The sequence below is a fragment of the Arvicanthis niloticus genome, chromosome 4, assembly GCF_011762505.2.
Source record: "Arvicanthis niloticus isolate mArvNil1 chromosome 4, mArvNil1.pat.X, whole genome shotgun sequence".
Taxonomy (NCBI): Eukaryota; Metazoa; Chordata; class Mammalia; order Rodentia; family Muridae; genus Arvicanthis; species Arvicanthis niloticus.
In genome coordinates, this window is record NC_047661.1 from 25,709,687 (window position 1) to 25,723,109 (window position 13,423).

At 38.0% G+C, this 13,423-nt stretch overlaps 1 protein-coding gene across 7 annotated transcripts in view; it reads left to right on the top strand.

The window, feature by feature from the left end:
* Nucleotides 1-13,423, top strand: part of LOC117707528 (la-related protein 1B-like) — a 71,561-nt gene that overhangs the window by 14,816 nt on the left and 43,322 nt on the right. For 4 of the 7 annotated variants that reach the window (XM_034500921.2, XM_076932333.1, XM_076932332.1 and 1 more), the window contains 5 exons: nt 2,478-2,618; nt 5,417-5,560; nt 5,983-6,148; nt 9,339-9,483; nt 11,953-12,127. In XM_034500921.2, the coding sequence (XP_034356812.2) occupies nt 2,478-2,618; nt 5,417-5,560; nt 5,983-6,148; nt 9,339-9,483; nt 11,953-12,127 (771 nt within the window). Of the gene's footprint in view, nt 1-2,477; nt 2,619-5,416; nt 5,561-5,982; nt 6,149-9,338; nt 9,484-11,952; nt 12,128-12,663; nt 13,249-13,423 lie in introns of those variants that run through there. The other 3 variants (XM_076932335.1, XM_076932337.1, XM_076932336.1) reach the window with 3 other exon arrangements.

Consider the following 13,423-nt stretch of genomic DNA (forward strand, 5'->3'; position numbering starts at 1 on the left):
TCTCTCCTATATGGGTTTTAAGGATCAAATTCAGTTTGTCAGCTTTTTGGAAGGTACCTTTACCTGCTGAGTCATCTTGCTGCCATAATATTCTTTAAGTACTTTGGTCATCTTTCTTTTATCCTAAATCTTTTTAACTTGGTAGAAAAATAGACATTGGTAAAATAGACATTTTTTTTCTTTTGAGACCAGGTCTCAATCTACCTTTGACTATCATAAGACTCACTGTGTAGCCCAGGCTGGACTTAAACTCACAGAGATCCCCTTACTTTTGCCTCCCAAGTGCTGGAAATAAAGATGTGCATCATCATGCCTGGCAACCAAGATAATTTTAAAGTTAGCAGTCCCCAACAGAAGACGATTATATCTCTGCCTCCTCATCTGCCCTCTCCCTGCCTTTATCATCCCGTGCCTTTTCCTCTTCCTACTTCTACCTTCTCTTGTCATTTGTCCTTTTATTCAGACAGGGTCTTTCTTGGATCCAGTCTGGCTTTGAACTATTAATCCTCTTGCCTCAAACACCAAGGTGCTGGGATTATAGGCCTGAACTACCCACCACAACTGTTGTATTAGTTCCTTTCTCCTGGTGCGGTGACAAAAGCCACTTACAAGTGGACTAATTCATTTTTGATTATGGTAAAGATAAGTCTTTGATGGTGGGGAAGTTATAATGGCAGATCTGGAGTTACTGGCTATATTTCATCCCCGGGCAGCAGAAAGCCACAAAGCTTTTGTTAAGCTCGTGTGCTCTGGCCTATAAAATAGTGCTGGCTACTGTTAATTCTGGCCCACCTTAATTAACAGAATCTAAAAATATCTTATAGATAAAAGGCTCATTTCCTTGATTCCAAATACCTTCAAGTTGACAATTGAAATTAAACATCATTAAGTGGACACTTTTAATCCCAGTAGTTGTAAGGCAGAGACAGATGGATCTTTGAGTTTGAGGATAGCCTGGTCTACAGATCCAGTTTCAGGACAACCAGAGCTACAGAGTGAGACCCAGTAATTAAAAAAAAAAAAAAAAAAAAAAAAGAGGAAGGAAAGAAAGAAAGATGAAAATAACATCATAACCACTTTATTAGATTTTGATGGAAGGAAGGAAGAAAGAAAAAAGGAAGGAAGGAAAGAAAGAAAGATGAAAATAACATTATCATAACCACTTTCTTTATTAGATTTTTGATGTGTGTCCCAGGACAGAGTGAAACTTGAAATCCTCCTGCCTTAGCCTCTTATGAGCTAGAATTACAGGCATGAGCCATTTTATTCAGCTTCTTTTGTCTTCAGTGTGTCTGTAATAGCGGCAATACAATGTCTGTTAAAAAAAAAATTGTATCAAGGAGGAACATTCTTATTCCTCACATGTTTTTGAGAAACGTATTAGTAGCAATACTAAACAAATACTAAACACTTCAGTGTTCTGAGGCCAAAGTCTCTGGATTTGTTTTTATGATTTTTGTGTGGTTTACGTATTTATGTGTATGGTTTGTATGTGCATGCATAAGTGTCTGCAGGCCAGTTACTCTTAGTTTTATTTCTTTTACTGAACCTGAAACTTGTTGACCAGCAAAGCCCCAGGGATCCTCCTGTCTCTGCCTCCCCAGCCTTGAGTGTTGGCATCATGGGCCTGGCTTTTATGTGGGTGCTGGAGGTGAAACTTGGGTCCATGTGTAAGTATTTTACTAATGGACTCATCTTCCCAGCCCCTGGGATATAGGTTCGATTGATTTTTTTTTTTTTTTTAATTTACTGACTTTTCACTTGCTAGAGAGAAATATTTGTACAAACTTAATCAAAGATGGGCTATAAGAATGAAAAGAATTCTTTTGGTATTCTGTAGATAACCCATTCTGTTGTTGTAATTATTAAAAAAGTGGCCTCTGGTCAATCCGACTGTCTAGGCTGCAGCATCTCTGCCTAGATCAGACGCAATGTTCTGAGACCATGAGGCCACGTGTGCACCTCAGCTAGAAATGGCCAGCCAGACACCCCAGCCCTGCCACCCACGAGATGCCAGTGTGGGAGATGGGTCTGCCAGTCTTCCACACTGTCTCTGCAAGGCTGGGCATTGCCCAGACTATCCCGCCAACCACATGGGCTTGGTACAGATTAGACTCTAATGCTTAGATTAATCAAAGGCTTATATATTTGGTAATGATCAATAACAAGATGCCCATACAATCAGAAGTGTAACCCAATACCCAGCCTAGATATACCAACTACCTTTGACTGCTACAGACAAGCGAACATCAGCCTCCATGCCCCCTCTCGGTCTCTGACTCTCCCTAACTCCTCCTCTTCCTTCTCCCTTACTCTTCCTCTTCCTCCCTTATTCGTCCCACCATAGCTCCTCCTACACATTCGAAGGCAGACTGAATCTTTCATTAAAATTCAGAGTGCTTTTAAAATTGCAGACCCTTAATGAAAATTGTACATTATCATGAAATGATTTTGTTTTGTTTTGTTTTGTTTTTAAGCTAATAAGCACAAATGGGTGCCACTCCACTTAGATGATGTGAGACCAGACAGCCAGGAAAGACCTGGGTCCCGGAACAGCTCTAGATGTCAACCTGAAGCAAATAAACCAGCACACAGTAATAGAAAAAGTGATACACGAAGTAAGTGTCATTTCAAGAGTGCCATGAAGTCGAAGAAACATAGCTTTAGCACTTACTATTGGAACTGTATAAACTGTAGATACATCTCTTTAATTCTACTTATCTTCAGAGGATATGTCTAAAGAGTAGTGTAATTATGGCACTAAAAAAACAAGGCTGAATGTTAACACAATATAACTGTTTATAACTTTATTCCAATATTGGTGGGTTTTTTTTTTATCCTTTTGGTTTTTTTTTTTTTTTTTTTTTTTTTTTTTTTTTTGGTTTTTTTTCGAGACAGGGTTTCTCTGTGTAGCCCTGGCTGTCCTGGAACTCACTCTGTAGACAAGGCTGGCCTCGAACTCAGAAATCCGCCTGCCTCTGCCTCCCAAGTGCTGGGATTAAAGGCGTGCACCACCACCGCCTGACATCTTTTTGGTTTTTTGAGATAGGAATTCCTTCTGTAGATCAGGCTGGCTTCCAAGTCAGAGAGACCAGCCTGCCTCTGCCTCCTGAGTGCTGGGATTCAAGGTGTATGCCACTATCTCCTAGCTTAATTTCATATCTTATTTTGAGAAAGGACCTCACTATTTAGCTCACTATCTAGTCAGGCACTTATGTATCTGACCTAGAACTTGTGATCTGCCTGCCTCAGCCTCCCAAGTGCTAGGATTACAGACAGGTGCCACCACTGTAGACTTCTAGTCTTTCTTGAAGTTCTCTGTCTCCACATCTGGTCTGGCATTACACATTGCTTTAGTTCGTTTTCTCCTTAATTTCCACCATTGTCTTAACAGTTCCTCTGCTTTGACTTCCTTGACATTGATTTTTTTTATGATAATTCGATGATGATGGTGATGATTATGGTTTTTTGAGACAGGGTCTGTCTGTGTAGCAGTCTGGGACTCACTGTGTAATCGAAGCTGACTTTCAACTCAGCAATTGGCCTGCCTCTGCCTTCAATTAAAATTTTGGAATTAAAGACATGAACTATTCCCTACAAGATAATAAAGTTGTTTTAAACAGATATTCTTTACTTTGGGTTATGTTTTGGGTCATGTTTCCTTATAATTAGTTTCTAATTACTAATTTTTTAGTAGAAATACTTTTTTTTTTTTTTAAAGACAGGGTCTTTCTATATAAACCAGAGATCTACTAACTAGCTTTTTTTTTTTTTTTTTTTTTTTTTTTTTTTTTTTTTTTTTTTTAATTTCCTAAGTGCTGGGAATAAAAGTGTGCCACAGTGCTTGGCATCTAAATACTTTTTTTTTTTTAATAGTAAACAGCTTTTTATTTGTTAATGTCAGATAAGAAATTTAAGCATGTTACACTATCTTACACTAACTCAACTAGCGTTAAATACTTTTTTTAAAGTGACATTTATGTTTAATAATAAACTTTTGTGAGTTTATTATGGTATGATGTAAAATAAGGCCTACTTTGGGTTAAGGAAGGACTATTTGGTTTAGCTATTTTAGATATTATTGAATATTGTTGCCTAGACTGGCTTTGAACTCCTACCTTAACCTCCTAATAGCTAGGATTGTAGGTATGTAACCATTTTTAGCAAGAATATTTTAGGGGCTTGAATGATAGCTCAGTGGTTAAGAATGTTTACCTCTCTTGAAGGTCAGTGTTAGGTTCCAGCACCTGCATGACAGCCCACAACCACCCGTACTTGTAACTGTAGTTCCAAGGATCCAAGAATCTCTTGTAACATCTGTGGCTCTTCTTCATATGTGGTAGATATAAGTCCATACATAAACAGACACATAAATTACAAAGACTTTAAAGTGGCATAGAAGATTGCGTTATAGGGTCCAGGGCACTGGCTTTCAGTTAGAGAGTTAATGCTGGATGTCCTCACTGAAGAATGAATAGATGCTAGGGTGGTGTCTAATGAGTGGAAGTGATGGGTGATGTGAAGCATCTGAATAGCACACAGTAATTCCATCTGACTCTTGACTAACCAGCATCAAAAGGATGAGGTTGAAAAAGCCTTGTTGCAGGCCACAGTGGCCCATGCCTTTAATCCCAGCACTCAGGAGGTAGAGGTATGGGGATCTCTGTGAATTTGAGACTAGCTTCCTGTCTGCAGAGTGAGAGTTGAATATTATAGATACAATTCCTCTTGTTCTTTTTCTGAAAATTTTTATGTGTTTTCAGCTTCTCTTTTCTTTAAAAACATTCCTTTTATTTGAATGATAGTATTTCTTCCTTACATGTTTTATAGAAAGTGTATTTTTAGGGAAGTTTTGCATGTAAATACAGTAGCCATGGAGTGTTGTAAATATGTATATAACAGCATATTCTTAGCAGAGGACCTCTTATTATATTACAGTCCCCTTGGATTTTTTGGTGTTTAAATACAGCCTACTATCTACTAGGAAGGATGTGGCAGCTTCTGCTTAGTAATCTCATCACTATGGCAGGCTTATGCAGGAATTTCTAAAAGTTCAAGGCCAACCCAGGTTACCAAATCAGACACTTCAAAAAACCCCTAAAGGGAGCCAGGCCTGATGCTTATTAACCTGCCTTTAATCTCATCACTTGGGAGGCAGCCCCAGGCAGATCTGAATTCAATGCTAGCAGCCCCACCTACATAGTGATACCTTGTCTGGGGAAAAAAAAAAAAAAAGAAATCCAAGAGAGTGCCTAGTGGATGACTATAATCAAAATACATTGTATACACATGAATTTATCAAAGAATAAATAAAAGGTGCTTTTAAAATCCAAAGAGAAAAAAATGGAAAAGAAAGTAACTATTTTCAGAGATTATTTTATTATTTTATTGTAAATTTGAATGTTTTTATTTGAAGGTTGGAGACGGGAAAGAGAAAAGAGAGATGATCAAGATGAAGTATCCAGTGTGAGAAGTGAAGGTGGTACCATCCGAGGTTCCACTAGAGGCCGGGGAAGAGGCCGGGGCCGAGGAAGAGGCCGAGGTCGAGGAAACCCTAGATGTACGACATGAGGGTTTTTCCCTCTGTTAAATTATACAGGCTTTAAAAAAAAAAATAGCAAGTAGTCTTATTTTTCATGTTACCCTATATTTTGTTAAGTTTTTTTTTCATTTTTATTTGTATGTGTGTGGTTTAGGTCAGGGTGCCATGGTGTACATGTGGAAATCTGAGGACAAATTGCAGGAGTTGGTTCTCTCTACCATGAGTGACTTGGAGGTTATATACAGAGTATTAGCTTGGTGACATGGGCCTCTCCCTGCTGAGCTATCTCAGTGGTCCTCTGGCATGATGGGTCAGCTAATCATTTAGTTTGACAGTAAATTCAGTTTTGTGTTTGAAGTTCTTCACTTTGGATTTCTTCTCTTTGTTTACTGCTCATTTTCTTTAAATTGGTGATCACCTTTCTTTTACTTTGTATCCAGTGAACTTTGATTATTCATATGGTTATCGAGAGCCAGGGGAAAGGACTGAGCAGCCATTTCCTACAGAGCTTAACACCAGCATGATGTATTACTATGATGATGGCACAGGTGTACAGGTGTATCCTGTGGAAGAAACACTGCTTAAAGAGTACATTAAGCGCCAGATGTAAGTACATGTCAGACAAAGACAGAGCACTGAAGTCTGTTTCTGTAGCAAACTTATATATATCTGACTATTATCACATTTTCAAAGCTACAATAGTAAAATTACAGAATAGGGATATTTTGATTTTTTTTTCTAGATTGACAAAATAGATATCTACAAATTTTTCTCTTTGTTCATATTCCTGTAATTTTCTAAAGAGTAGTTAAAATGTCATTGCATAATGAGTGAGTATGAAAAAATAGGATGAAAACTTCTACATATTTAAAATACATAAAATGTGTCCCATTTACAAATAGATATTTATATGAAAATTTGTAAATGAGCAGGGTGTGGTGGTACATGCCTGTATTCCAGCACTAGGTTGTCTGAGGCAGCATTACTATGAGTTCAAAGGTAGCCTGAGACGCAGAGCAAAACCCATATGAAACAAAACAAATATGAGAAAAATAATAAAACACTTGTAAATTATTAAAATAATGCCTGATATTTCAATTTTTTTAAATAGCAAATGATTGCTGCATTGTCTGCTTTTTTTTTTTATCTTTTAAGCTCTGAATTCTTCATGACTTCTATTAAAAGACAATTCTTTTTAAGTCAGACCTTAGTCCTCTGTAAAAACTCTGCTTATTCCAAATCTGTGTTTTGCATGGCATTTTTATACCATGGAAACTGTAACAAATACAAAACAAACAAGCAAAAAACCCAAAATAAACAAAAAACAACCCAACCTTTCCTAAGTAATTTGTGTAACCAAATGGGTAAAGTCTTAATTACTTTTACAGGAAAATGGTCTTTTTTAAAGAAGGCATAAGCATTTTAAAAACAGACATTTTTATTTAAAAAAAAAAAAGTTGGTACCCTCCCTCCTGTAACTAGAAATTACTTTTTCATTGGTGTCAGCCGAGCACCTTTGGTTGCCTTAGTGGTAGATTTGATGGACTCCCAGTGCAGGGCAACTTGCTTCTTTTGTTCTTGCTTCTTTTGTTATGGTTGACACAAAACTAAGAAAAGGGCCTTTATGGCCAGAAAGTGCCTGTCAACTTCATACCATTATTCCTGTCTTCTTTTGTAACTCTTACTGCTAGGTCCCTTCTGAGACCTGACAGTGAACATGCAACTCCTTGTCAGGATAATCGGCCTCCACTGTGCTCATGAGTGAGGGAGGAGCAGAGCTGCTTCCTTGTTGACAGTTTCTGGTCATGCAGTATAGAGTGCAGAGCTGCTAAGGTAGGACATGTATGTCTCCTAGGACACTGAGCAAAATGTCAGACATGGATCATGACTCCTTTTTTTGTTTCAGTGGCAGGGTTTTTGGCAAACATCCATGCAGTATCTCTTAGAGATGCTAGAGATGTGGGTTCACACTTTGCTCACTGGAGCTATCAGGCTGTTTCTAGTCTAGTGCTTAGTTAGACAAGTGATGGATTAGGGTTCACATTTGTGTTTTTGTCTTTTTTTAAAGTTTTTATTTTACTATTACTACATTCTAACCAACTGAGCTAACTAGGTAGATGAAAATATAAAGTTGCTTTACTATTCCTAATGATTAGTCTTAGTCACTTTAAATGAAAATATTTTAACAATTTTTTGATGTAAGAATATTTAAATTTTAAGTTTTTGTTTTTATTATTTGTTTTTCCTTTGAGATAGGCACTTGTGTAGTGCCTGAAACTTCTGGTTTCAACTTTTCAAGTGTTCGCTCACTGCTTTGTCACACTGTGATTATTGCTTTTTAGAATAATCTCTTGTCATTCAGATTTAAGATTAGTATATTTGTAACCCAACATAGACTTTAGCTAATAGTGATTTGTAGATTTACTTACATAGTTTGATTTTTCACAATGGATTTAAATGGAAGGAGAGATGGCTCAGCCATTAAAGGCTAGGCTCACAACCAAAAATATAAAGGGAAGCTTAATACTGATTTAGGAATCTGCATTTAAGTACAGTTTTAATTTATGACTACATCAGATTTCTAGTGTAATGTCCCAGGTGTTGTGTTCTCAGACAAGATTCTGAGGCAATGGGATTAGAATCAGAATGTCCAACTTTGATTTATTAGTGTTGCCGAGATGTCAGTAAATAGGCTCTATGAGAACTTTGTGCTTTGATAGAGATGAGCTTTAGATTTTATGCTTTTAAAGTAGGGTGATTTCCCCTCTTCCACAAGTGAAATGTTACCCCAAGTCAGTTAATGTTTACATGTGCTTAGGTTAGATTTTTCCTAAGTGGTTCAAGGTTACCAAGTAATGAATGGAGTTGTATACCTAAGAGTGTGAAGTTGTTTGCTCTCTCCTAACTTGTTGCCTCCCGGGAACTTTCTCTGGGCCTGGGAAGCTGTAGGTTTGCCTGTTATAATAACTCTAACCCTGAGTTATCTAAGCATTGTCTGTATCCTTTCACCCCATGGACTTAATGGGGTCAGTGATATTTCTTTCTTAGCCATATTATATTCATTCTTCCCTTTGCTTAGAAATCCTAAAAATCTAAGCCTGGGTTTCTACAAGCTATACATGACTATGTTACTGTGTTGGCATGTTTTTTTATACTTAGTTGTGTGCTGGTTGGTAGAGAAGTCCTGACATATAGTGTTAATGTGTTGTTAGTTTGGGAGCGGGGGAACCAAAGTACTTTATGTTTGATTATGAATCAATGAAAGGCACTCAAAGCAAAAGTTCGCTGTTCTTCCCGGTGTTTGGGAGGCAGTAAACTGATACGTTTAGCTTTGTTATTATTTAGTGTTTAAAATGAAACAGGTAGAGTAGCTTTGTTATAGAATCTTTGAGTGAGTGACTCATTGAAAAATTCAGGGCTGTAGAATTTTCACTTACCCAGCAAGTATATGGCTGGATTTTGAACAATATAAACAAATGAATTTTAAAATTATATTTTAATTTGTTATACTTAAGTATAACAAATACTTAATAGTATTATTAAAATAGTTTCATTAAACTATTAGCATTAATTTTTAATAAGTTTCTGCTTGTGTGTAAAAGAAATCAATTGAGCAGGGTTTTGCTTGGTCTCATATTTGCTGAATGCTATATTATATTCTATGCATATTTCACCTAACTTGTAATATAGTAGTATTATTAACCAGAGAATAATAATTTGATAATAGTTGTTGTAAGCAGTGGGTACACATCTGTGTTGCTGAATGAGTGGGTCAACTTATGTCCTCTTTTCTTAGTGAGTATTACTTCAGCATAGAGAACTTGGAACGGGATTTCTTTCTTCGAAGAAAGATGGATGAACAGGGATTCCTGCCCATTTCCCTGATTGCTGGTTTTCACCGTGTGCAGGCTCTCACCACAAACCTTAATCTCATCTTGGAGGTAAATATTCATTTAAAAAAGAATAAAAAGTTTGTAATGGTAAATAATTTAAGACAGCAGCACCCAATCTGGCTTGTTCTTATGGGGCCGCCATGTTCCAGACTAGACAAGGCCTGAGGCCAAGAGCGGTAGCATGCTCTCTCTGCTCGGCTCAGACCAACTAGAAGCACCGGCCCTGGCACCCACGAGATGCCAGCATGGTGGGGGATGGCTCTGCCAATCTACCACGATGTCTCCACAAAGCTTAGCTGAACCCCAGACAATACCATCCACGTGGTACCTGGTAGAAATGAGATGCTAAAGCTTAATATTATCCAAAGGCTTTATCTAATTGGAAGTGCTCAATTAACAAGATGCCCACACTATTAGAGTTGTTACCCAGTATTTATTTTTATAAGTTGCTACCTTAGACTGCTAGAGACACTCTCTCTGCCGCCATCTTCTCCCTCTCCCTAGTTCCTCTCCTAGCTCCTCTTCTTCCATCCCCTTCCTTTCTTCACTCCTCCCACCCACATCAGCTCCTTCCATACAATGTACAGCAGCAGGAAACCAGCCTGCTACTTTCTTCCCTCCCTCCCTCCTCTTCTGACTCAGGGTTTCTCTTTGTAGTCCTGGCTTTCCTAGAACTTGCTATGTAGACCAGCTGGCCTTGAACTGACAGATATCCTCCTGCCTCCACCTCCTGAGTGATGGGATTGAAGGTGTGTACCACCATCATGTTTTTTTCTTTATAACTATATGTTGAAGAAACATGCCCAATTGATTTGGATGCTTCCAAATATCAGTTTATGCAGGATCTCATTTAGGTCAAGCTTTGGAATTTATAAAAATGCCAGTTTGTTTTTGTTTTTTGAAGAGTTTTTAAGATTTAAAATGCTTGAACTTTTTGCTTATAGTTGTCCCTTTTAGAATTTTGTCTGCTTGTTTCTTTGACACAGGACAGTAATCCTCCAATCCTCCTACCTCACCCTCCTTAATGTTGAGGTTATAGGCATGTACCATCATGCCTGGCTGTTGGTATCCTCTAATTTTTTTAGAAGGCATGAATAATGAATAACTACTTTCTTTTTATTTACACCTGTTCTGTTACTAAAAACAGAATTGTTTTAATTTTTTTAAAAAAATCTTGGCATCAGTGGGTTCACTACCCACCTCAATGCTTAATATTCCTGAATGAAAGGCCTCATCATGGATATGCCTCAGTCACCACAATAGCTGGGCTGCTGCCTAACCTCCACTACTGATAGAATCTTATGTCCATCCGATAATTCCCTGTTACAGTTTACTAAATTCTGTGTTATATCTTGGCTGCTCTGGACCCATAGGACTGCCCAATTGGGCTGTGTTCTTCCGGCTCCTTCACACCTATCTCCTCTGCGCTGTCTTGGCATGGAAGATTTCCCTTTTTCTCCCCTTTAGGTCCCAAGCCCAGGAATCTTAAAAGTCCTGCCTCTGTCTGCCTCCCAGCCATTGGCTGCCTGTATCTTTATTTACCAGTCAGAACCAACTGGGGGTAGGTTCTCAGAAGCTACATGCAGACACTGGTATAAGCAGTTGGGGGGACCCAAATTAACATTAGACTACAAGCAGCATTAGGCCACACCCACTACACAGAATGCAAAGTCCCTGCACCACTAGGTTGTTTTCTATATAGAAATAAATCCCACAGGATCTGTAACACAGTTTTTACCTCACCTTTGGCCAGTAATAAGTCAGTTGTTTCCTTGTTAGTAATCAGTGTGATTTCTTTTTTTGTATATTCCTCTTGAGATAGGGTCTTGCATAGCACAGGTCTGACTTAAAGCCATCAAACTCACTATGTAACTTTAGATAACCTTTAATTCTTGATCTTTTTACCCCTACCACCTGAGTGAGAGCTGGATTACAGGCACACATCACCATGCCTGGTTTTTCTAGGGGTACTTGTGATCAAACCCAGGACATTAATCATGTCAAGGAAGAGCTTTAGGACGTGAGCTGTATCTTCAGCTTATTTATTCACTTTTTTTTTACAGTGGAAGTTGGGGAATACAGGGCTTCATGTAGAGCAGCTATCCTCAAGCTCACTGTGTAGCCTAGAAAGACTTCGAGAACTTTGCTTACCTCCATTTATCTCCTACCCCCATTTCCTGAGTTATGTTTCTGCTTTTGTTTTTTGAGACAGACTCTTATTATATATTAACAACTCTGGCTGGCCCAGGGCTTTCTATATAGTCCAAGCTGGCCTAAAACTTGGCACAATCCTTTTGCCTCTGCTGCCTGATCACTGAAATTACAGACATGGGCCAGTATGCCTAAAAAAAAATTATTCTGTTGCTAACAGTAATCTACAGTTTACCTTAGAAACGTTAACTATATATTATTACAGTCTACTAACTTGAAGCTTTGCAATTTTTAGATTAGAAAAAATAAGGCATACAACTAAGACCTTTTGAATGTAACTTTAATGCTTAACATTTTTATTGCCAGGCACTTAAAGATAGCACAGAAGTAGAAATTGTGGATGAGAAAATGAGGAAAAAGATAGAACCGGAAAAATGGCCAATTCCAGGTCCTCCTCCACGAAATGTGCCACAAACAGACTTCTCTCAGTTGATTGATTGTCCAGAGTTCATACCTGGCCAGGCCTTTGGCTCCCATACAGGTAACGGCCTTTTGTCTAGTGCAAACAGTGTAACAGTGGGCTGCTTGTGAGGTTTCCTATTTATTTGTAGTTTATTGAGCTTTCAGAGCAAAACTAAAGCTAATTAAATGACTCTTGGTCCTCCATATCCTACTTATGTTATCTCCCAGCTAGAGTGTAATTGTATAGAATCATAGTGTTTCTTGATCTTAGATTTTTTTTGTGTGTTGTCTTGTGTGGACTTTCTTCCTATCTCTCTCTCTCTTTTTTAATTCTACTAAATGACTATATATCACAACATTTCTCTTCATCTAAAACTGAAAGAGCCAAAATTTGTACTCAAGGTGGGCTAGCATTCCTTTACTTTTGTTACCAACGTTCTTTAACCTTGGCTTCAAAATATAAGATAACCCATATTCTAAAATACTATTGGGATTTTCTCTAACTTGGTTCTTTTGAGTTTCCAAAAACTACATTAGTGTTAAAAAATTTTTTGCCTGGTTCATTTTAAAGATAATTGCTCTTGGGAAAAATATGTGTGCTTAACCTTTTTTCAGTCAGGGTGATGATCTACTGATGCTCTTGGATGTCATATGACCGGAATATACAGTGGAGTAGGTGACTCCCTGAAATACCATGTAAATATGAGAGCAAATCGTGCTGCAGAAGTGAGAGTGACCATACTGTCTTCTGTGCAAGAATGTCTACGCCCACCCCCTTGTGGAGAAGGTTGGGCCAGCCTGCAGTGGAGAAAACCACCTTTACCATAATGATGTGAGACAGACCAGAGGACTGCTGTTACTGTAGGAGCTTCTCCTTTCTATGTCATTAGCTTAGGCTGCACGGGCTACTTCATGGTGGGAAAGTTAATTGTTATCATTGGGGAAATACTGCAAATTCTATCTTTTGTTTCCAGGCATTTATACTTTGCCCAGATCAATAAAGCAGAAAAAGAGAGGATTGAGTAGCATTTCCAAAATTGTTAGGTCCTTTGCTATTTGACTTGCTCTTTAATATAGTATACTTTGCATAACTCACATGTTGTCATTTCACATGTACTATAAGATGTATTAATGTGAATACTTAAGGGGTAAGAAATTTAAGTTAAATAAATAAGGGCATTTTTCCTTTATGCTTCAAAATTGTTTTTAAGGGCTTTTCTTTTTTATTGTTTTATTTATTATTGTGTACATATGATGTGTGTGTTTTTTGAGTGTGGGCATATCTGTTCCATGGGGTGTGTGTGTGTGTGTGTGTGCATGTGTGTGCGCGCGCGCAAGCAAATGAGAGGACAGCTTTACAGAGTTGGTTCTTTAT